This window comes from Trematomus bernacchii, unplaced genomic scaffold, assembly GCF_902827165.1.
Source record: "Trematomus bernacchii unplaced genomic scaffold, fTreBer1.1, whole genome shotgun sequence".
NCBI lineage: Eukaryota > Metazoa > Chordata > Actinopteri > Perciformes > Nototheniidae > Trematomus > Trematomus bernacchii.
The window spans coordinates 200,082-223,887 of record NW_022987658.1 but is presented as its reverse complement, the minus strand read 5'-3'; the positions used below and the strand labels follow the sequence as shown (position 1 = coordinate 223,887).

Here is a 23,806-nt window from a genome sequence, read left to right as displayed (position 1 = left end):
CGTGATTCATCAACAACATTAAAATAAATAAACAACAATAAAAGAAAAATTAAGAAAAACCAGTGTTCCTGAACGCAGCACACAGAACGAGATTTGATCACGTGAACACAGAGGTTCCACGATATTTAAAGAGGAGGAGCACAGGGTATATTTCACACACACAGCCGGAGCAGGAGCACTGACCGCGGAGTGGAGGAGGACAGCAAGATCCCCGGAGAACCAGCAGCAGCCTCGGACTCTCAGGTGAGTGTTCAACGCTTCATCCGGGGAAAAATGACTTTAAAACTAAACTAAAAACACGAGGAGAGGAAACAGGAAATACGAGAAGCGTTTTATTTTGAAAGTCAAAGAAACGTTCCTCTGTTTGCTTCGGGTCTACTGGTCTGAATTGTGAGCATTATTTATTTAAAGTTAAATGTGAAACCTTCTTTTAAAATAATGATAGTAATTGTGCATTGTGAACACGTGCTTGTGTAGTATATTTGAAATTTAAGTCACGTGTGTACAACGAAAAAGACACAGCTAAATTCAACCAAAACAAGGTAAACATTTAACTTTATATAATATTTATATATAAAGTGTTATCAAAGCTGGTAAAGGTGCAGCTAGTTTGAATGACTTTGTATACTGCAGGCTACCCAGATAGCAAAAAGTCATTGAATCAACATTGAGATATGGTCACGCTGAAGATTGAAATCAACATTGAAGTCAGACATTGAAAAAACAGTGAATGTGCTCGCTTTGATTAGCATTGAAAGAACATTGAATTTTCAATCAATCCCAACAATGAATCAACCTTGATTTAATTACGATATGATAAACATTGAAAGAATGTAGAATTGCAACAACATTGATTCAACTATATTATGAGTTGCATTATACATTGAAACAATGTTATTATCAGATAGCAAAAAGTCTTTGAATCAACATTGAGACATTGTCACGCTGAAGATTTCAATCAACATCAATGTCAGACATTGAAAATGAACTAAAATGAACAAACAAAAAAAGAGCCATTATTTATTCAGTTAATTATTACGATTTAATTCAATTATATGAACATTTTGTACATCTTTTGTCCACTTTAGCACACAAAACATTCACACAAAACATTCTCTCTTTTAAAGGTCCCATGTCATGCTTTTCCGGTTATTACCCGTCCCCTTGTGTGTTATGTAGCGTTTTCTGCATGTAAACGGTCTGCAGAGTCACAAACCCTCAAAGTACACCCTGTAGCGAGTAAAACTCAGATAAGACCTGTCTATGCTGCCCCAGAACGCCTCGTTGGAGATTTCTCATTTTCCATTGTTTACTTCCCGAGTACAGTGATGTAACGGATTTCCACACACACACACACACACACACACACACACCTGGCTGTGAGTGTGTGTGCTCAGGATGAGTTCCTCTGTGTCTCGCAGACCCCATGCCATCATCATTTTCTGTTTAAAGCAGCTTTGATAGATGTTGATAACATGCATTCTTCACATGTTGAAGATATGGATTTGAAAAAATGCACGTTTTGCAACATAACACAAGTTAAGGACATTTCTTGACATAATAAACATCTAGCAAAGCTGCTTTAAACAGAAAATGATGATGGCCTTTGAACACAGATTCTGAGGATGGTTTCTGCTTCTGCTTTTATCCATCAGGTCAAAATAGGATTCACACACCTGACATCACTGTGATAAATCAGGCCTCAGCCTCTTCAGCACATCACAATCAAAGAATTTAAGAATAAGAGCAGGTTTTACATGAGCACTAACCACAATTGTGTAGCTCTTGTATCCTCTCTTGCACTTTATATGTCGTAGCTGCTATATTGCATTACCATGTCATAAATACTCGTGTATGCTGCTCTTGCTCTTTTGCACTTTTTGCATATCATGTATTTTGTTTTTGCTATGTTTGTAAAATGTAATTTTCTTAAATATTTTATGTGAGGAACTGCGGATGGAAATTAGCTCAAAGCTAAATCCGGCACTGTTACGCTTGATACATTTAAATGTTTTAAGTGTTCATTACCGTGCATTGTCCCTGCCAAATAAACGATTAAATGAAATGCACTAGAACAGGCGAAACATAGGTTAAAGTCATGTCTGTCTTCCCCATTAACATTCACAGCAAAAGCTTTGTTTTCCGAGACCTTATGCGCTGCGAGCATCGAGAGCCAAGCTCGTAAAAGATAGTCTAAATGGCTTCAAAGGTATACCTCATCTCCTTTGGATAATCAATGTTCATTGCATAAAGTAGGTCAAAGAGGTATGCAAAGGCAGTAGAGAGGTCTGGTAGGTCATGCAGTACAATGGTCCCTGTAATGGCAATTTCCATGTTCCAATGTCCTATATATTTGCCATTACTTTCACAGGAGGTTTTTAGAGTGATCCGGACGCAGACACGAACAGATGTATTTCCGGTCTTTTGCTGCAGTTTAGAATGATGGTTTATTTTGCATTTTCATACCAAGGGTTTATTACACTGTGTCAATGATTGTGGTATAAGCATCTGCTGGGCTGGTGCCGTTCTGTTCTTGCTGGTGGAATCGGTATGCTCTTCCTCCTGTGTCCACGTCATTTCCTGTCACCTGTGACTGCTTTTATACACCCGGTGCAGCTAAACCCCGCCACCAAGTGTTCAAAATAGTATTGTAGTATAAATATAAATAAAGTAAACTGACATAACAACACCCCTAAATGGCTCCTACACACCGGCCCCTAATTGGCTTTAGTATGAAAACAAAAACAATTGCCAATAAATAATAAAGGAGCTATGTAAAATACAAATGGTGTGTTCTATGTGTTGGTATTTAATTATTAATACTTTTTTTCAGTTTATTTTCTTTTCCCTTATTTTAAGGGTCATCAGTCTTTGCTGTCCTTTTATTTTGAGTCCTTCGGCCTTGTAGAGCACGTTGGTCCACTTGATCTTGTTCTCCATTTCTTTGGCCTTGTCCTTTTCCCTCAGCTCGCTCACTTTTGTTTTTTGAGGCTGGACGCGGCCAAGCAGCTGCTTGTAGTTTTCCCGAGCAGGGGAGTTATCTGGCCCTTCACGCTCTGCTTCTTCTTCTGTATATTGTCCACGTACTCCTCCTCCACCGTCTCCACCTTGTTGAAGACGAGTGCCGTTACATCTCTTTTGTTCGCAGCGGGGGCAGGTTCTTTCTTGATCTCCACTGCTGCTTCTTGGCTATTCTCTTCAGCCAGTTTCTTCTTCAGGATGAACTCTTTCCTCTTCCTCTTCTTGCGCTCCCGTTCTATCTTTCGTTTTGCTCGCTTTGCCAACACGGCCTCAGAGAGTGCGTTCTTCGGGGTTCCCTGTCCTCTGGACTCCTCGATTTTGAATTGTTTGTCTTCTCTGGACATTTCCTCTGTTTCCTTGCTTGTATTTTCATTGAAATCATGATTGTATTGTTTGACCAATAGCTTCTCTAGGTGTACAATGGATATCCGATTGACAGCAGCAGCAGGGTGGCCATTAGCATCTCTGCTGTCGTTGCTTCCTTTTAGGAGACCATATATGACCCACCCCAGTAGGGTCTTTACAGCGTACGGTCCTTCTCCTTGGCTATTGATCAGCTCCCAAGGTTCCAATACCTTAGGAGAATTTGTCCCAATGAGTAGGTCAATGCCAGAAGCAATTTCATTAATTTTGATGTCCTTTAAGTAAGGCCATTTTTCCACATCTTCTTGTAGAGGAATATTGTGCTTGGAAACAGGCATGGTCTTATGTGTGAAGACATCGGATAGTTGAAGGAAATTGTTTTCGTCCAGACTCGATATTTCCAAACCTGAGATATGACGACTAGACACAATTGTCTCCTGATTCATTGTCTTTAGGAGAATGTTAGTCCTTTGTCCTGTATAGGGTTGGGTACCGAGAACCGGTTCCAACATTTCGATTCCAACGGCATCATTTAGGAATGTGAATTTCGGTTCCGCTTTTCAATGCCTGAGGAAATGTTTCTCGCCGCTCTCCGTAGCCTACTGCGGCGGGGCGGGAAATGTAGTGTTGTACCTACACTTCCTACAGCGTAACCTGGGACCAGGGCCGGCCCGTCGCACTGGCGTTATAGATGTTCGCCTAGGGCGCCAGTTCTGGGGAGGCGCTGCGCTGACAGCTCTGGGAGGGACAACAACATTTTTGACCGTTGGTGCTCATACTAATTTTCGGCCTTGATGTAACAACATTCATAATTAAGTAAATGTAACACCCTTTTCATCCCGGTTACACTTTTCATTTGCCCTGTACGATGGGCGCTGTAAGTGATGAAAATGGGGGATGTTGGCTTATCTGGCACCCGCCGCTCACAGCCAAAGTGAGAGCGTGGGAGCGAGCGAGGGAGAGCGAGAAGAGCGCACCGGTACCGGCGCTGTTGTTATTAGAATCTGGTGCTAGCTGCTCTAATGGATATAAGAAGAAGATGTTTCTACAATGATGTGGAGGAGAGCTCTCCTGTCAGACTGAGAGGCTGATAACTACAGCTCAGTGAGGTAAAGGACTCTGAGGGTTTAGATAGTTCACTTTAGTCTAAGTTATCTCCGTGGGTCTCAAACGTTTTGATCACAATTTATGTAAACACATATTTCCAAGGCACTCCTTTATAATTATTGGGTTAAAACAGGTTTGAAATCATTCCAATGTATACTATAGGACAGTAAACCAGACATATCGTTTAAAACTGGAGAGATAAAAAAATATGCATAAATAAAAAAGTAAAATAAGATATGAATGAACAACAAAAATAAAATACGTTACATTTATTTGTTATTGGCTATGGGTTATTGGTTATGTTCACATACTTATTTGATTATTGAAATGTAAACCGATCTTTTTCATATGGGTGTTTAGAGTTGTACCCCCTAGATCTAGTCTCTAGTAATTCTGCTTAAAGTGCACCAGATGGGGGGGGGGGGTTTCCTTTAAAAGTTGCACTGTTGTAGCTTCAGTGGTTCTCAAGTTACAGTTACATAGCAGTGAATATAAACAGACTGATTAATGTGAATATTACTGTAAACTAACCTGTGTAAAGGTTTCTCGAATAAATGTAATTTTTTTTGGTGGAAGAAGCATGTATCATTTTTTTACCCTGCCCCTCAAAGAATCGGAATTGAGAACCGGAATCGAAAAGTAGAATCAGAATCGTGGAAATTCAAACGATACCCAACCCTAGTCCTGTAAGGTTTAGCCTCCTCATTAAACTTTCTGTGCAAAAGGTAGATGAACTTCCATGGTCCAGAAATGCATACGTTTGTAACACTTTGTCCCCTTTGTGGCTCTTTACTTGTACTGGTACAATGGAGAAGATGGAGTTTTCATCACCGGCCCCAATGTGCCCACATGTATGAGGTGAGACAACACTATTACTTTCCATTGGTTTCCCATTCTGTTCTGTGTGTTCTGCTTCCTCTCGTTTGCCTTTTTGTTCAATGTGGAGTACTTCAGGATGACTTTGATTGCACACATAACATGTCAAACGACTGTGGCAGTGTTTGCTCATGTGTCCTATTTTTAGGCATCCAAAACAGGCTCCCCTTTCCCTCAAGAAGTCAATTCTTTCTCTGTGCGTTTTCTTCAGGATGTGTGGACACTGCTCCAATGAGTGATCACTTCTACTGCAGAACAAACACAAATGTAGGGATTTGGTGGTTGATGCAGGTATCTTCAGTCCATTTGTTGTTGCGTCTTGTAGCACTGGTGTTCTTGGGCAGGTAACAGTTATTGCAAAACTACTTCCTCTTAGGCTTGATTTTTCCCTTGAGAAGGTAGAGGTTTTGACAGTTGTAGATGGTTTATCATCTTGGATGTTTCCAAACAGAGGATCTGACAGTATCTTCACTTGCCTCTCTATGAAGTCGACAAGGTCAGGAAATGTAGCTCGATGCCCACGCTCTTCCTGTAGCTGACATGCTCTATTCCTCCACTTGTCTCTGAATTTGTAGGGTAGTTTTTGAAGTATGCTTTTCATGTTTGAAACTACATTCATTTCATCCATATAGGTAAGATGTTCCATTGCATTGCAACAACCTCTCAAGAACAGGGAGAAGGCTTGCAGTGCTTTCACATCTTCTGTTTTGATTAATGTCCAGGTAAATGCTTTGTTCATGTATGCAGTTGCAATCTTGTGCTCATTACCAAAGTGCTCTTTAAGCAGCTGTTTTGCCCTTGGATAGCCTTGAGCTGGAGGCAGATGTTGGCAGCTGCGCACTAGGTCATTTATTTTCATTTCATTTAATCGTTTATTTGAAGAGGGACAGTGCACATTGATAAACATTTAAAACAAATAATGCTTTAAAAACGTAAACATGCCGGATTTGAGCTTTGAGCTAGTTTCCATCCGTAGTCCCTCACATACAACATTTAAGAACATGACATTTATATACATAGCAAAATAAATACATGATATGCAGAAAGAGCATGAGCGGCATATAAGCATTTACCGCATGGCAGTACAATGTAGCAGCTACGACATATAAAGTGCAAGAGAAGATAAAAGAGCTACATCAAGTGCAAGAGGAGATGCCCCTGTGTTAAAGGGCATTTAGCGGTGATTGCACGTTTGTTTGTTTCTCAACCATTCTTTTAGTTGACCTTTAAAACTGTTCAAAGTGGGACAATCCCGTATCTCAGTTGGGAGGCTATTCCACAAAGAGCTGCCCTTAATTGAGAGGACATTTTGACAGAAAGTGGTCTGTCTACGGTGGACTTCACAGTCTCCTCTGGTTTCTGACCTAGTGCAGCGTCCAGTGTGTTTTTTGTGGATGAATTCCCCTAGGGAGGGGGGGCAGTCCATGTAAACATTTATAAATAAAACACATACTTTTAAAAGACTTAAAATTGTCAAAACTCAAGAAATTGTGTTTCTCCAGGATGGTACAGTGGTGGTATGAATTAGGCTTTCTGTCAAACACCTTGATAGCTCTCTTGTACAGCTGTTCTATGGGTTTCAGGTTTGTGGCACAAGCAAACGACCAGTTTGTAAAACAGTATTCAATGTGGGATAGAATCATACAGTGGAGGTATGACTTTGCAGCACTGAGAGTTAAGAAAGTTCTAATTTGTTTTGGTATTGGATACTTTCTTGATATGTTTCTTAAAAGTGAAGTTTGAGTCCAGTATAACTCCAAGATACTTGAAGTGGGACACTAGTTCTAATTCTGCTCCGTTTAAAAACACATTGGATCCTTCAATTTTGACTGGTCGTTTACTGAACATCATGCATACTGTTTTTTTTGCATTTAACTGTAAGCAAATGTTGTTCAGCCAGTGTTGAACCTTGTCCAAATTATTTGAGAGACAGGATGAGATCATTTCAGTATTTTTCACGTGTACAAAGATGACCACATCATCTCAAGGTTCAAGGTTCAAGGTTCTTTATTGTCAATCTGACATAGTTACAGAGTAATTATGTAGTTGAAAATCTTATGTCACAGGCTTCTCCAATAATGCAACATAATAACATAATAACAATAAGAGCAATACAAAAATAATAATAGTTATAAAATGAAATAAAGTTATGATGTGGAATAGTGCAATAGAGTCTATATACAAGTTATTGGAATGATATATATTAGGTATTAGATACATACTACTGAGTAGCAGATGAATGTTTGATGTTGTTTTAACAGTTCAATTTTTTAACAGTCTCACTGCCCGCGGGAAGAAACTGTCTCCGAATCTTCTTGTCCTTGCCAGGATGCTGCGGTAACGTCTGCCAGACGGCAACAGAAAGAACAGTTTGTGGCTGGGGTGATGGGGGTCTTTGATAATCCGTAGTGATTTCTTCCTGAGCCGCTGGGAGTAAAGGTCCTCCATGGATGGCAGCTCCGTCCTGGTGATGTGCTGTGCAGTTTTCACCACCCTCTGTAAAGCCTTACGATCGAGGTCGGTGCAGCTGCCGTACCAGGCCGCCATGCTGCCAGTGAGGATACTCTCTATCGTGCACCTGTAGAAGTTGCAGAGTATCCTGGAATCCATTTTGAACCTCCTCAACCTGCGGAGGAAGAAGAGCCGCTGTCGAGCTTTCTTGGTGATGGTGGTGGTGTGAAGAGACCATGTCAGGTCCTCAGTGATGTGGACCCCAAGAAACCTGAAGCTTTTGACTCTCTCCACCGTAGTCCCATTGATGGCGATGGGGGCGTGTCCCTCTCCCTGCTGCTTCCTGTAATCCACAATCAGCTCCTTTGTTTTGCTGATGTTGAGATGGAGGTTGTTATCCTGGCACCAAGATGTCAGGTTTTCGACCTCCTCTCTGTACGCCGTCTCGTCATCGTCTGTGATCTGGCCGATGACTGTCGTGTCATCAGCAAACTTCACGATGGTGTTGGAGCTGTGTGTGGCCACGCAGTCGTGGGTGAACAGGGAGTAGAGGAGAGGGCTGAGCACGCAGCCTTGAGGGGCACCGGTGTTTAGAATCAGGGTGGAGGATGTGATGTTTCCCACCCGCACTGCCTGGGGTCTGCCCGTCAGGAAGTTCAGGATCCAGTCACAGAGGGCGCTGTTGAGCCCGAGGTCTCTGAGCTTGATGGCCAGCTTGGAGGGCACAATGGTATTGAATGCTGAACTGTAGTCAATAAACAGCATTCTCACATGTGTGTTCCTGTTCTTCGGGTCCAGGTGTGAGAGGGCAGTGTGGAGGGTGAGGGCTATGGCGTCGTCTGTGGACCTGTTTGCTCTGTAGGCAAACTGCAGGGGGTCCAGAGAGTCAGGGAGGGAGGAGGTGATGAATGATTTGACTAACCGCTCAAAGCACTTCATTATGGTGGAGGTGAGTGCTACTGGGCGGTAGTCGTTGGGGCAGGTGATGATTGTCTTTTTGGGGACAGGAACGATGGTGGAGTGTTTAAGCATACATTTGTACATTCAAATCAGGACATACCTAATGTATGTCCTGATTTCAATGTACAAATGTATGCTTAAACATTAATTAATTAATTAAGAAAACAGTAATGGTCCAAGAATGGAACCTTGTGGAACCCCAACAGGGTTCACAAGGTAGGGGGATTTGGTACCGTTGACCAAAACACACTGTTTTCTGTTCGATAAGTAAGACTCAACCCACTGTATTGAATCTGCCGAAAAATTGAAATACGTCAGCTTTGTAAGGAGCACTTGGTGGTCAACAGTGTCAAAAGCCTTCCTGAGATCAAGGAAGACAGCACCTACATCAGAGTTCCCGTTAGCCGGTAATTACCGGACTATGACCGGTAAAATATGCTGAAGACCGGCAAATCTAAATCTCTCCGGTGAAAATGTCCGGTCAAAATAATTTCCCCTTTAGCGCAATACCGCTTCAGTTGCGCCACTTATGTGAGAGACAAGAATAGTCAATTCTAATGTCTAACACTTAATGTGGAGAAAGAGTGTCCTGTATGGGTTGATTGTGCGTTGATCTGTTGGTAATGCCTCGGGGTTCCGGTGGGCATGTAAACAAATGCATAATGCTGCTGCGATATACTTTGCGGCCTCACCCGGTTGCATAGCGACGCTTATTGTTTAGGTGTCTTTTAATAAGCAGGTAGTCATATCATTAGCTAGATCTGATCGATATGGACATAAACGCGAGTGAAGTCTAATCTGACGGGAGAGAGAGATCAGCTGCTGCTGACGAGTCGACATGCAGCTCTGCATGATCACCTGCAGCGGTGAGCGGAACAAAACACACACTTCAGGTTAGAATATCACACGTAGCTATTTTAATTACCTCTCAAACTACCTAAACTAGTTATAGATATGTTTAGTTTTACTGTCGGGTCCTTACTGATCCGCGAGCTGCATGATATTGGCGGGCTGTCAGGAGAGAGAGAGAGCACTCCGTTTTTTATTCCCGTGTTATTGTAAATTACTGTAAACTTTTGAATAATGTAGTTAATCTACTATAATTAGTTTGTTTAATATCGAATTATATCAATTTGTTTTAAAGCTCAATAAATAACAAAGAAGACCTTTGACCGGCACTTTTCTACTTTTGTCCGGAAGATTTCAACTTTAACGGACATTTTGACCGGCGAAAAAATATTCTAACGGGAACTCTGACCTACATATGGGCTTGTGTCCAACATACATTTAACCTTTTTCACAAAGACACAGTTAGCTGTCTCAGTGGAGTGGTGAGCACGAAAACCAAACTGCATTGGGTTGAGTGGAGCGAAACCTTTATCTAAATGTTTGGTGATTAGTTTTGACACCCATTCTCAGCTACCTTAGAGACACAGGGGAGGATGCCGATTGGTCTGTAGTTGGACATCATTGCCTTATCCCCAGATTTAAAGATCGGTGTCACCGTGGCCACCTTCCAGGACGATGGAACTTCCCTCGTGCTGATAGATTGATTTACTAGCATAGTAATTGGTTTTATTAGACCGTCAATATTTGACTTTATAAAGTTGGTGTCTAAATCATCTGCATCCCTAGCCTTAGAACCTTTTAACCCTAAGATTATATTTTTTACCTCCACCTCTGTGATTTCCTCCAGGTCAAAAACTGGGTGTGTATCCACAGTCGGGTAGATAGTCCGGATTTCAAGCTCTGCTTTAGTAGTTGGTCTCTGGATTTCATGAGATTCCTGCACTGTAGATTCAGCCAGGGAAGATTATGTTCCTTCCTGTCCCTAACTGACCCTCTCCTTGAGAAGGAAGACATTGCATCATTAATTTTAAATATAAACAGATTACTGTTTTCACCAATGTCTTCAGAGGACAGAGTGTCCCCCCAATTAATAATTTGCACTGCCTCCATAAAACGTTGTTGCAGGTTTTTGGGGATGAAGCGTGAACCCAAGGCAGGGGTTTTAGGTGTGGCCATGAACCTTTTTTTTTTGTGAGTTTCCTGGCAAAAAGAACAAGATTATGGTCAGAAAGACCAGTCAGGAAGTTGTAGGTTTTAACTATTCTGTCAGCTTTGTTTGTAAATAATAAATCTATCATAGTCTTGGAGGTTTTTGTTATTCTAGTCGGTTGATCCATTAGTTGTATTAAGTTGTGTTTATCCGTGATCCGTTTTAAGCTTTTTCTATTTTGTTTGTCATTCCAGTTGATATTAAAGTCTCCTACAATAATTAGCTCTTTGTTGGAGTCACAGGAATTCAGCAGGAGTTTTACATGGTCATAGAAATCCACCTTAGCGGTGGGTTGTCAATACAGGCAAATCATGGTGAGGGACATTTCCTCAGATAGTGTGATTTCCACACCAACACAATCAAACTCAATATTAGCTGGGAGTGCAATCTCCCTACAAGTAATGGTATCCCTCACATAAAGCAACACACCCCCTCCTTTTCACTTCAGTCTGTCCTTCCTAAACACATTATATCCTGACATAGATACAAGAGTGGATGGTGACGAATGTTTTAGCCAAGATTCAGATATTCCCAAACAGTCAATATTGGACTCAAGGAGGAGATGTTCTAGTCGTTCATGTTTATTGCAGATGCTGCGGAAATTTAAATGTCCACTGAATAGTCCCTTCGGCTTGCACTGAGGATCCCACACTATTTTAGCTTGATTCACTGTTTGAAACATTTTTGTGCAACGGTGTTTTTTGAACACAGGATTTCTAGGCTTTACCTCAGTGCCGTTGTTGACAGTGGAGCAGTCAAAGCTAGCTGGTGTTTTATGGATCTCTGCCGCTAGGCTGCTAGCCATCGGCGCGGAGCCATAGGCGCTGCAGTCCTCTGATGGTGTTAGGCCAGCAGCCGTCAGCGCGAGACCACCGAGACCCGCCGGCAGATCTAGCTGTTCAGCTAGCCGGCTTCTTCTGAAGCCAGTCCGGTGGTGTCCGGTGGTGCAAGAATCTCCGCCGCTAGCCCTCGGTGCGGATCCGTAGTTCTCCGGTGGTGTGGAAGCTATCCGTCCTCCTCTGAAGCCAGCCGGCGGTGTGTGGATCTCCGCTGCTAGGCCGGCAGCCGTCGGCGCGAGACCGCAGAGACCCGCCGGTTGTGCTAGCTGCTCGGCTAGCCAGCCTCTTCGGAAGCCGACTGATGGCGTGTGGAGCTCAGCGGCTGGGCCGCCAGCCGTCAGGTTGATGGAAACGACGCCGGAACCCGGACACAGGTGGATATCTCCCGAGAGCAATAGACACAGCAGAGCCAATAGCCCAATATTCTCCTCTTTTCGTTTTAAACCCTTTTTTTTGTTTGAGAGAGTCTGCCAGGAGTGCCAGATGAGTGAACTGTAGATAATATGCCGACCATGGCCGAAGTGCTTGATATTCAACGATGTTGCTGGTGCAGACAATGTCTCCTCAACATGTTGTTTTACCATGGGGGCAAGATGAGTGGTGTAGCTACACAGAGGTTTGAGATGTAGGACAATCATGCAGAGATAGATTGCTGCCACTGCGCCAGAACTGCCTGCCGCCATCTTGGGAAATGGGTCCTTTGGTTGTCCTCTGGTGTATTGCTCTAGGTAATGCAGGCAGTCACTTTCATCATCAGCCTTTCTTTCTACTCCTCTTTCAAATGCACGGATGAAGGCTTCAAACTGCAATGGGTCACCATCATAAACAGGAATGTGTCTTGGTGGTAAAGTAGAAGTAAGATGTTGTTGAGCCAGCATAGCAGTGATGTCATTTTGCCTCAGGATTAGGTTATAGATGTCACCTTGATTACCATAGTTGATTACAGGTGGTGTGATGTTAACATGTCCCTGCACATGTGTCTGTATACTTTGTCCGGACATAGAGGTGTGTGCTTGAGAATTCAGTTGCATCTGGATTGAATCTTGCTGTAGTTGTTCTGAGGTCAGAGTTCATCCCATCTGATACTCTGGAGGTGTTTCTTGATCCCATGCTGAGCACGTTTAGCCTGGCATTGGCTTCTGCCAGTTCAGCCTTTACTTCCAATTGCTTCTTCTTTCGTTTCAGCTGTTCTTGTTGTTTCTGGTGTTTCAACTGCTCCCCTTGTACATCAAGCTCATGTTGAATATCCAGTGCTGCAGCCCTTTCGATTAAAGCCGCCCTGTGCGCCTGGGCTTTAATTCGAGCAGAAGAGGTTGAAGATGCATGTGATGAACCAGTTTTGTGTTTTGACTGAGGGTATGATGTCTTTGAAACGCTGTCATCAGGTCTGATACTATCTGAGCTGACACTTTGTTGTATGGCACTTCCCACAATAGAGTGTGTGATTGACTGTCCACCCTCCGATAACCACACATTTACATCTTGCATAAATCCATCAAATATTTGCATCTTTCCTTTCAGCCACTGCCTTTGCCTTTCCATTTCTTCTTCAGGCAGTTGAAGGTTGGTAAATGATTTATGAATTTATTTTAATTCATCACACAACTTCATAAAGTCAACCAATTGTAACTGTATTTCCTTTGCATTGTCTTTATAGTTCATAAGCTCTTTCAGTCTTTCCATTAACTTCTTTACTTGTCTGTAGCTGAAGTTTCTTGCCTTTTGACAGTTTACAATTCCAATTCCAATCCTTTGGCAGTGTGAGTGGTAACCCTTTTTTCTCTCACAGATTGCAGTCCAACAGCGCCATCTTGTGACGTGACGTGACGTCAGATTTCACAGACATGATTAATGTTCACTGTTCCTTTAAAGGGGACCTATCATGCAAAATGCACTTTTGTACGTCTTTTCTACATGAATATGTGTCCCCGGTGTTCCAGGGAACTCACCAAGTGTCAGAAAACACAACCCTCTCTATTTTCCTCCATACCCAAATCTCTAAAAAAGGGGCTGCAACGGATCTGATAAAAACTGATCCAGATTTGAACACTGTCCTGACGTCAGGACGGTGGCGCTACGGCTATTGGGCCAACTCTCCACCTATCAGGGGAATGTGGGGTTGGACCACGGCCGGCCATTGCCGCTCGAAAGCGCTGGAGACGCTGTAGTACATATGCCAGGCCTGTAAGTGGCGCTGTAGTCTGCCACAAAAGCAGCGAAGAAGACTTCCCGCCCATAGTTACCATGGTTACCCTTCTGTTTATTCTCCGCTGTGGCTTTTTTTCTCCCTCCCCGAGGCAAGCGTTTGCTCCCGCTGCTTTAATTCAATGCAATCCCTCCCCGTCGAGGCAAGCACTGTAATTCTCTCCGGTTAGTCCACCAGCAGATGACAAACACCCACCTCTCCGCCTCTTCCAAGGAACGAGGGGACCGTGCGGCACAGTTTCAGTTTCAGTTTCTTTCGCCGGTCAAGATGTCCGTTAAAGTTTAATTCTTCCGGACAAAATTAGAAAAGTGCCGGTCAAAGGTCTTCTTTGTTATTTATTGAGCTTTAAAACAAATGAATAACGACTCTATATAATAAAACACGGAGGACGGAGATCTCTTTTTCTCCCCCTCTTCTGACAGCCCAGCAGCTGATCAGAGCACGGCTCCCCTCTCCTGCAGGGGGGCGTGGTCAGCAGAATCAGACCCGTAGACAGCAAACAGCACATAGAGCGAAATGAGGCATGGCTAAAATGCATGATCTGTTTGGTATTTTGAAAACAGAAACGTATAAATATACCTTATATAGGTATGGCCCTACAATATATCATTTAAATATAGCATGATAGGTCCACTTTAAGTTTAGTTTTCTCTTCTCCGTTTGCCGACAGCGCGCTGTTTCAAACAGCTGACATCGTTGCAGCATTAAATCCATTTACTAAGCCATTGTCCAATACAGCTTAATGTCTCCAATACAATCCACTTTTCATGCTGCACAGTGCACATACCCGGCCGCTTTCCCAGTCTTGGCTCTCGGCGTCTTCAGTGAGCGCAGGTGGTGACAATCTCCAGCTGATTGTGGCGTGTTGTCCAGCTGATCCGGTCTTTTGCTGCAGTTTAGAATGATGGTTTATTTTGCATCTGGCTGTGTGGATCTGGCTGTGTGGATCGATTCCTGACTTGGCGCTGCAGCTGGGAGGCTTCCAGCTGCTCAGAGCGGATCGTGACACGGAGCTCTCTGGCAAATCAAAAGGTGGAGGAATATGTTTTTACACAAACATTGGCTGGTGCAACGATGTGACAGTGATTCTGCAGCACTGTTCTCCCATTCTGGAAACTTTTATTATCAACTGCAAACCCTTTTATTCCCCCCCGAGAGTTCTCCTCATTCATACTGATCGGTGTGTACATTCCACCACATACGAATGTGCAGGAGGCACAGCGCACACTCGCCGACCAGATACTGTGTGTGGAGAGGACTTATCCGGACTGCCTAGTTATTGTTCTTGGTGACTTTAACAAAGGCAACCTCAGCCACAAACTCCCAAAATATAAACAGTTTATTAAATGCCCCACCAGACAGGGGGACATATTGGATCACTGTTATTCCACCATCAAGGGAGCCTACCACGCCGTCCCCCGCGCTGCACTGGGCAACTCTGACCACACCATGGTTCATCTGATTCCTGCATACAGGCAGAAACTCAAGCTGTGTAAACCTGTAGTGAGGACATTCAGGCAGTGGAGCAGTAAAGCTAAGGAGGAACTTCAGGCGTGTTTGGACTGTACTGACTGGGACATGTTTAGGACTGCAACGCAAAGTCTGGATGAATATGCAGAGGCTGTGACGTCATACATCAGCTTCTGCGAGGACAGCTGTGTACCAACACGCACCAGGGTGAGTTTCAACAACAACAAGCCCTGGTTCACACCAAAACTGAAACAGCTAATATTGCAAAAGGAGGAGGCGTTTAGGAGTGGCGATAAGGCACGTTTTAGAGAGTCGAAGTACGTCTTTGGCAAGGCGGTGAGAGATGCTAAACGACAATACCCTGAGAAGCTCCAACAGCAGCTCTCAGCAAACGACTCTGCTTCTGTCTGGCGTGGTCTCAGGCAGATCACAAACTACAAGACAAAAGCCTCCCCTTCCATGAACGACCGACGCCTTGCAAACGATCTGAATCAGTTCTACTGCAGATTTGAAGACAAAGAGTTCAGTCCTGACACCATCCCCCACGACACCTCCCAACAGCTTCAGGCGCCGTTTACACGAGGAGAAAACTGCTTGTATCTGCATAGTTTCGCGTGCGTATAGCCCTATTATTTACACGAGGCCGATAGAAACGGACCCCACAAACGATAACGGGTCCCAAGGTGGATAGATTTGCAAACAAAGCGCTCTGGGGGGGGTCAACCGAGTCCGTGTAATCACCTCTATACGAATATTTCCTGAAAAAATAACGATAGCCCCACCTCTCTCCCACCTCTCCCCGCCTCTCTCCCCGCCTCTCCCCACCTCTCCTGCTCACCCCCGCCTCATTGCTGATGCGTTTCAACAACAACAACGGCGGATCACAGGGTTGCTGTTGTGCTACTGACCATGATACATATGTTAGTGCTACATCTACGGTGCTTCTACGAAAACCACAAGCAACAAGTGGACATGGAGAACAACAGAAACTACATGTGGCTAAATCCACCGCGGAGAACAACCAGAAGGGCGACCAGGAGAAAGTTTTGGGTAAGACCGGGCAGAACTAGCAGTTGGTGGGACAATTTTGTCAATGGCGTTGTTGTGGACGATGAATGGAGGGAGAACTTCCGCATGTCCAAAGCCTCTGTCGTTGCCATGAGGGCGCCAATTGAGCCACTGAAAAGGGTTGCTTCAGTACTTTATTACCTGAGCGACGAGGGAAGGCTACGGAAGACTGCTAACGCCTTCGGAGTTTCCCGCCCGGCTTTGTCCTTCATTATTAGGGAGACATGCAGCGCGATCACCATCCACCTGGGTCCAAAATACATCAAGCTGCCTTTTACTGTGCCCGAGACCGCGGATCTGGTTGAGGGGTTCCATTGTGCACATCGCATGCCACAATGTTTAGGAGCAGTGGACGGAACCCACATCGAAATCAAGCAGCCATCTAACGACTCCACTAGCTACATCAACAGGAAAGGCAAATATTCCTTTAATGTACAGGCTGTCTGTGATTACAAGTACCGATTCATGGATGTCGTGGTAAAGTGGCCTGGGAGTGTGCATGATGCACGGGTCTTTGCTAATTCCAAGCTAAACATGTACTTGAAAACTGGAAAGATCCCTGCTCTGAAAAAACAGATTGTGGACGAAGAGGAGGCCATACCAATTTATCTTCTTGGTGATCCTGCCTACCCGCTGCTGCCGTACCTGATGAAGGAATATGCATCCGGTGGCTCCACAGCTCAGGAACAGTACTTTGGGCTATCTCTGTGTAGGGCACGTATGGTCATTGAGTGTGCTTTTGGTCGCCTCAAGGCCAGATTTGCTGCTCTTAGAAGGCCTATGGACATAAACATGGATGACCTGCCCCATGTAATTTACTCCTGCTTTGTCCTCCACAATTTGTGTGAGGCCAGTAAGGACGCTGTGGATGATCAGTCTGTGTTGGTAACAATTCAAGCTGAAAAGGACTTACAGCCTCCCACAGCTATCTCACTGACTGTAATGAGGGGGAGGGAAAGAGAGTGAGGAGAGTGCTTACGGCGTACATTGACCCTTAGGTCAACTACATGAAAGACAGACTGTAATTTTTTTTAAAGGTGTTTATTAAGATCTGATAAACATTCTTTGTTACATTCCCTGTCCTCACTGTGCAGCTCCTTCAGCGACAGGCTGCTGTACAATATTCATATACCTGGCTAGGTATATGTATATGTACCTGGCTGCTAAATCTGAGGACTGTTACAGGATTTTTTGTGTATATATACATAACTTCATAACTTTTTTTTAGTACTTTTTAATGCATGTGACATATGTGAAACTAAGCAAATAAATATGTGATTCTCCAATGTCCAAAGTGTGAAATTAAAAATAAAATTGGCTGCAACCACTTCCAGACTTTTCTTTGAACATAATGTGCAACAAATGTCATCATCCTCATGAATGAAGTTATATGGGCCATTCTACCGAATTGGACCAAAGTCAGGTTGGAAATGTTTAGAAATTGTGTATGTTTTTTCCCCAAAACTTTGTCCATATATATTTTGTACCATATCTAAATTACACATATAGTAAAAGAACCGTACATTTTGATATCGTATTTTCAGACTGTATTGGCATGTTCTTCCTCTACCAAAAATGGTCACTAGCGAAACATAGTACATACACTGTAGTAAAAAAGTATTATATTAACCTGTTAAGATTGTGTTACCTTCCCTTCTCTAAATAGTATTTTAACAAATATTTGAGGGTTTTCACAGTTAAAGTAATATAAGTGAATGTTGAATCAAAGTTGAATTTATACAATTCATAAAAATCATAATGCAAACTTTCTTTGTAAAATGCATAATACTGATCATATATATTCCAGAGTTGATTGTTGAAATTTAACATACATTAAACCAATCAGTATCAGCACTTTAGCAACAGGCTATAGAGGGGAATGAGGCTATAATGGGTGATCTTTTTGGTATTTTGAGCAAAACACTTCATAGACATGTTTTTTATATATCTGAGACCTATAATATATGCCTAACAATAGTTTGGGCTTTACCATTAAAGCCCAATGTGACATATCACAGTTCAGATATTTGACACTAGGGGGGGTTACTTTTCATAAATGTGGTGTATTTAGTCGAAATTATGTTTACAAGGTGAAAAGGACTTACAGCCTCCCACACACTGAAATAGATATCTCACTGACTGTAATGAGGGAGAAGGAAAGAGAGTGAGGAGAGTGCTTGCGGAGTACATTGACCCTTACATGAAAGACAAGACTGTTCTTTTTTTTTTAAAGGTTTTTATTAATAACTTTATTAAGGTGTACACAGTAAAAGGAAAAAAAACACCTTTGCTAGCTACAAAATAATATAAAAAAAAATGTGATTCTCCATTTGTGCAAAGTGTAGAGTTAAAAATAAAAATGTTTCCAGAGTTCCTTAGAACATAAAGTGCGGGAAAAAAAAACTGAAGCTCACTGCTTTATAGGTCCTCCTCAAACAGTGACTGCCTGAATGAAAAAGGAGGAGATTGTTGCTGTGGGGTGTCAGGGTTCATCCCATGCGTGTGTGGTAGAGAGGGGTTTGCTCTTGGTGTGTGGCCGGGTGTGGCCTTCGAGGAATGAATGGGTATGAGGGCACCTGGAAGTGTCCATATCCACTGTTGCTACTGTAGGGGGGTGCTTGCATTAAATGGCTGATCAGGGAAAGGCCATTCTGAATAGTGCCGTTAATGTTGTCCATGGTGGTATTCATCCGATCCATGCTGGCTGCGCTGCGGCTGGATGCTTGCTCCATTAGGTCCAACATCCTGTTTTTTACTTTGAGCTCTTCCTGCACCGCATGTTCAGCTGGAAGTTTTCTCTTCATGCGGTCACTTCTGTGGCCGTTTAGCCGTGCCTATAATAAACCAGAGAAAGTTTGAATTATTACACAATAGGACCATAGCCACCAGATAACAGAACACAAAAGGCATGTTGTGAAATAGCTCTCAATACATTTTACAAATACAACAGCTCTCAATACTTTCTAATTTTACAAAGCTTAAACCGGTTCAGTTTTTCAGTGGAAGGTACTGCATCATAGTATATAGCAAGCCCGTTAAGCTTGAAATCATGAACATACCTGGAGCAGATCCCTGCGATGCCTCACAACCGCAGCAGTTGGCAGACTTCCGTTTGATTCACTCGACTCTGGCGAATCGTTGGGACGCTCCAAACTCTGAGAGGAACTTGGTCCGGGCGACGACTCTTCCATGTCGAGCAAGTCCCCCGTCTCGACGCCGGAGCTATGGGGGTGCATAGCAGGCGAGCCACCCCAGATCTGCTCACACAGCTCGAAGAACATGTACACAACACGTCCTTGGCCACTCCGACGGCCGAGGTCCACCGCCTGCCTGTACTTAATACGTACTTGCTTTAGCTTCGCTGTAAGCTGGCCCTGTGTAATGGAGTTCTTCTCGTGAGGGAAATCTTTCTCTGTCGGGGTCCTCGGATATTGCGCCTGAAATAAGTCCCCTATCTCAATATATTTTGGCTTGCAGGACTCCCAGTCTACATTATCCTGTATTTTTGTAGTTTTGTATTCTAATGTCACATGTAGAAGAAGTTCCACCTCATCGTCAGTCCACGAAAATAGCTCCTTTCTTGCGCGAATAACAGCCATCTTCTACCTTGTTTGTTTGTTTTGTTTGTGCCTCACACACGTCCGGGGGGGATCTTATACTCGCTGCTTTTGGTGTATTTTGTGGCGGAAGTTACAGCGCCACTTACAGTCCCGGCATATGTACTACAGCGTTTCCAGCGGCCTCGTTTGAACAGACACGTTAAATGAAATGAATGCATGTGAACGGAAGACTTTTTTGAAAACGCATACTGTGCATAAACACAAACGTTCCCGTGTGAAAGCAGCCTCAGTCTCACACCTCCACATCCCCCTCCCCTTCAGTGTCCCACTCTCCTACGCCACTGCCCCCCCCCCCGACACATCAGACTCTCTCTCAATCAATGAAAGGGATGTAAACAGACTTTTCAGAAAACTTAATACCAGAAAAGCGGCTGGCCCTGACAATGTCTCCCCCTCCACCCTGAAGCTCTGTGCTGATCAGCTGTCTCCTGTGTTTAGCGACATCTTTAACACCTCATTGGAGACATGCCACGTCCCAGCACGCTTCAAAACCTCAACAATCATCCCAGTTCCCAAGAAAACAAGGATCACAGGACCAAATGACTACAGACCCGTCGCTCTGACCTCTGTGGTTATGAAGTCCTTTGAGCGCCTTGTCCTGTCCCACCTGAAATCCATCACAGACCCACTCCTGGACCCCCTGCAGTTCGCCTACAGAGCCAACAGGTCTGTGGACGACGCTGTCAACATGGCCCTTCACTTCCTCCTCCAGCACCTGGACACACCAGGAAACTACGCCAGGATCCTGTTTATGGACTTCAGCTCCGCCTTCAACACCATCATCCCGGCTCTGCTGCAGGACAAGCTCTCCCAGCTGCACGTGCCCGACTCCACCTGCAGGTGGATCACAGACTTCCTGTCTGACAGGAAGCAGCACGTGAGGCTGGGGAAACACGTCTCTGACACCCGGACCATCAGCACCGGTTCCCCTCAAGGCTGCGTCCTTTCACCCTTGCTCTTCTCCCTGTACACCAACAGTTGCACCTCCAGTCACCAGTCTGTCAAGCTCCTGAAGTTCAGACGACACCACCCTCATCGGACTCATCTCTGGTGGGGACGAGTCTGCCTACAGGTGGGAGATGGACCATCTGGTGACCTGGTGTGGGGAAAACCACCTGGAGCTCAACGCTCTCAAGACAGTGGAGATGGTCGTGGACTTCAGGAAGAACGCAGCCCCACCCGCCCCCATCACTCTGTGTGACTCCCCAGTCACTGCTGTGAAGTCTTTCCGCTTCCTGGGCACCATCATCGCCCAGGACCTCAAATGGGAGCAGAACATCTGCTCCCTCATCAAAAAAGCCCAGCAGAGGATGTTCTTCCTGAGGCAGCTGAAGAAATTCAACCTGCCAAAGACGATGATGGTGAACTTCTACACCTCCATCATGGAGTCCATCCTCACCTCCTCCATCACCATCTGGTACGCTGCAGCCACAGACAAGGATAAGGGCAGGCTGCAGCGTGTCATCCGCTCTGCAGAGAAGGTGATCGGCTGCAATCTGCCATCCCTCCACGACCTGCATGCCTCCAGGACCCTGAGGCGGGCAGGGAAGATAGTGGCCGACCCCTCCCACCCCGGACACGAACTGTTCGCCCCCCTCCCCTCTGGCAGGAGGCTGCGCTCCATCAGGACCAAAACCTCACGCCACCTGATCAGTTTCTTCCCCTCTGCTACCGGCCTCTTAAACAAGGCCCGGCCCCCCCGCTGATACTTTACCTCTGCCACATTATAGACTATATGCATTACATTAATGCACACAATGTTCCTACTCCTTTCTGCACATATTCTGATTTCACATTTCTTAGTTTATATGCAAAAATGCATTCATAACATTCTATTTCCATGTAAACTACTGCTTTATTTATGTTATTGCTATTTAACTGTATTTTATTACGGTGTAAAAAAGATTTTGTGTTTTATATTAGATTTCTTGTTTTTTATATTTTATGTATGCACCATGACATCAAGTCAAATTCCTAGTATGTGTGAACCTACCTGTTTCTGATTCTGATTCATACCAAGGGTTTATTACACTGTGTCAATGATTGTGGTATGAGCATCTGCTGGGCTGGTGCCGTTCTGTTCTTGCTGGTGGAATCGGTATGCTCTTCCTCCTGTGTCCACGTCATTTCCTGTCACCTGTGACTGCTTTTATACACCCGGTGCAGCTAAACCCCGCCACCAAGTGTTCAAAATAGTATTGTAGTATAAATATAAATAAAGTAAACTGACATAACAACAACACCCCTAAATGGCTCCTACAGTCCCTTCCAACACAACAGCCACGTCTCGCACATTTGGTGATATGGTGGCATCATCATCTTCAATGACAGTGAGGATGGCCACAGACACACCTCTGAGCAATCGTTCTTCATGGTCAGTGTCCTGAGGAAAAGTAAAATATGAATGAATGAGTGCTATGGAAAACTAAATGACAAAATACATATCCTCTGATTCTAACTTTAGCACCAAGCTACTGAGTCTTACCATTCAGCTTGTGGAAGTTATAATTGCAACTCAACAGCACGGCTGCTATCACCCACCAACCTTGTTGTGCCGAGTTCAATAAAGAAGTATTTTCTGACAAAGAACACCAGACAACAATGGCCAGCTGTATCGGGTTGGCTGTTGCTCAAACAGCGCTGATATTTATTTTAAATTTTGGGTGAACTCATCGCGCTCGGATTCATGAGGTGAAAACATCTCTGGGCTCAAAATTAAATCTTACACAAAGTGTATTATGCATAAAATGATTAGCATAAGCTATGAGGTCATAAAATGTTTAAGCTACATTAAGCGATATTACTTGTATTGTGTACGTTTATTTCCTACAGTTAGTATTACTTACCAAACACTCCAGAAGAAACTTGGTTGTGTCATCTCGGCAGGCCTCTCAGTGCTGCTGTCTTTCGGTGAGACACAATGTCGGATGTCTAAGGAGTACCCAGTGGAAACACACAAACATATCAATTAGTTTAGTGCCGTAGTGAATTTATACAAAATCCGATGTTCTGTATAGTAATGAGGAGGATAAAGAACAGGTCAGATCCCAGTAACATGCTTCAGTAAAAGACTGGCAAAAAGTTAAATATACTGTTATAGTTCTCAAATTCCACCGACTAAGAACACCAAGCAATGACTTTTAACATCCATTTTTACTGAAGCCTTTCCATCAAAGCGTTTTTGCTCCTACAAATGTTAGGCGAAGGAGCATTTCATATTTTCAAACGGGGGAAAAGGGCTTTGGTGGACCCGGCTCCGGCCAACTTTTGCATGCTCTTAGATTGAGGCACTTCACTCACTTGTTCAAGTTTTTCCAAGAGGTCTTCCATCTTCTGTCCAAAAGCTCCCTTCCTAGCCCGGTACAGTTTCAGCAGGCAAGGCACATGTTTGTCAAAGGCTGCACCGAACATCCCCAGGAGGTCTTTGCTGGTGATCCGATGAAATTCTTCAGATATCTGAAAAACACAATAACAAAACAATGTAATTTGATTGTAACCACAATGTCATGTTTTTTCTGTGCAGCAAATTCCTGGGTAGCCGTGTTGTTCAAAGTCTGCATCATCTGAAGGGGATAGTTTGGATGTTTTGAATTGAAAAAAAAACTGGTATTACAATTTTGGGGACTGATTGAAAAGTGGGGCGTAGTGTGTTGGAGGGGCCTGTAGTGGAGTGGTAGGACAGGGTATAGTATAGTTTGCCAATTGACTGACATACACAGTCAGTGTGAATACAGGGCCAGTTCGCACCTTTTCCGTGACAAAGGCG

At 43.9% G+C, this 23,806-nt stretch overlaps 3 protein-coding genes and 1 long non-coding RNA gene across 4 annotated transcripts in view; 2 read left to right on the top strand and 2 right to left on the bottom strand.

Annotated features, from left to right (window-relative positions):
* Positions 1-222: 222 nt before the first annotated feature.
* LOC117486823 (E3 ubiquitin-protein ligase TRIM39-like) overlaps positions 223-23,806 on the top strand; it is a 28,773-nt gene continuing 5,189 nt past the window's right edge. Inside the window, exon 1 of the mRNA XM_034135395.1 lies at positions 223-243. The gene's annotated coding sequence lies outside the window, so the exon portion shown is untranslated. The remainder of the gene's footprint in view (positions 244-23,806) is intronic.
* Positions 16,487-17,386, top strand: LOC117486832 (putative nuclease HARBI1). Its single transcript, XM_034135402.1, has one exon. The coding sequence runs from the start codon at positions 16,487-16,489 to the stop codon at positions 17,384-17,386; it is 900 nt and encodes a 299-aa protein (XP_033991293.1).
* Positions 18,751-20,069, bottom strand: LOC117486824. Its single transcript, XM_034135396.1, has 2 exons — positions 19,480-20,069; positions 18,751-19,254 (listed from the first exon to the last, which is right to left on the bottom strand). The coding sequence occupies exons 1-2, from the start codon at positions 20,017-20,019 to the stop codon at positions 18,910-18,912; spliced, it is 885 nt and encodes a 294-aa protein (XP_033991287.1). The 5' UTR covers positions 20,020-20,069; the 3' UTR covers positions 18,751-18,909.
* On the bottom strand, positions 22,035-23,478 carry LOC117486826. Its single transcript, XR_004556328.1, has 3 exons — positions 23,341-23,478; positions 22,887-22,971; positions 22,035-22,423 (listed from the first exon to the last, which is right to left on the bottom strand). It is a non-coding gene; the product is annotated as an uncharacterized LOC117486826 (long non-coding RNA).

What these genes read in the sequence shown, in the direction of transcription:
- LOC117486832 (XM_034135402.1), top strand. Translation starts at nt 16,487, where the DNA reads ATGTCCAAAGCCTCTGTCGTTGCCATGAGGGCGCCAATTGAGCCACTG.
- LOC117486824 (XM_034135396.1), bottom strand. Translation starts at nt 20,019, where the DNA reads ATGGCTGTTATTCGCGCAAGAAAGGAGCTATTTTCGTGGACTGACGAT. An exon ending in ATCGCAGGGATCTGCTCCAG is followed by an intron (nt 19,255 to 19,479) that starts GTATGTTCATGA and finishes GGTTTATTATAG; the next exon opens with GCACGGCTAAACGGCCACAG.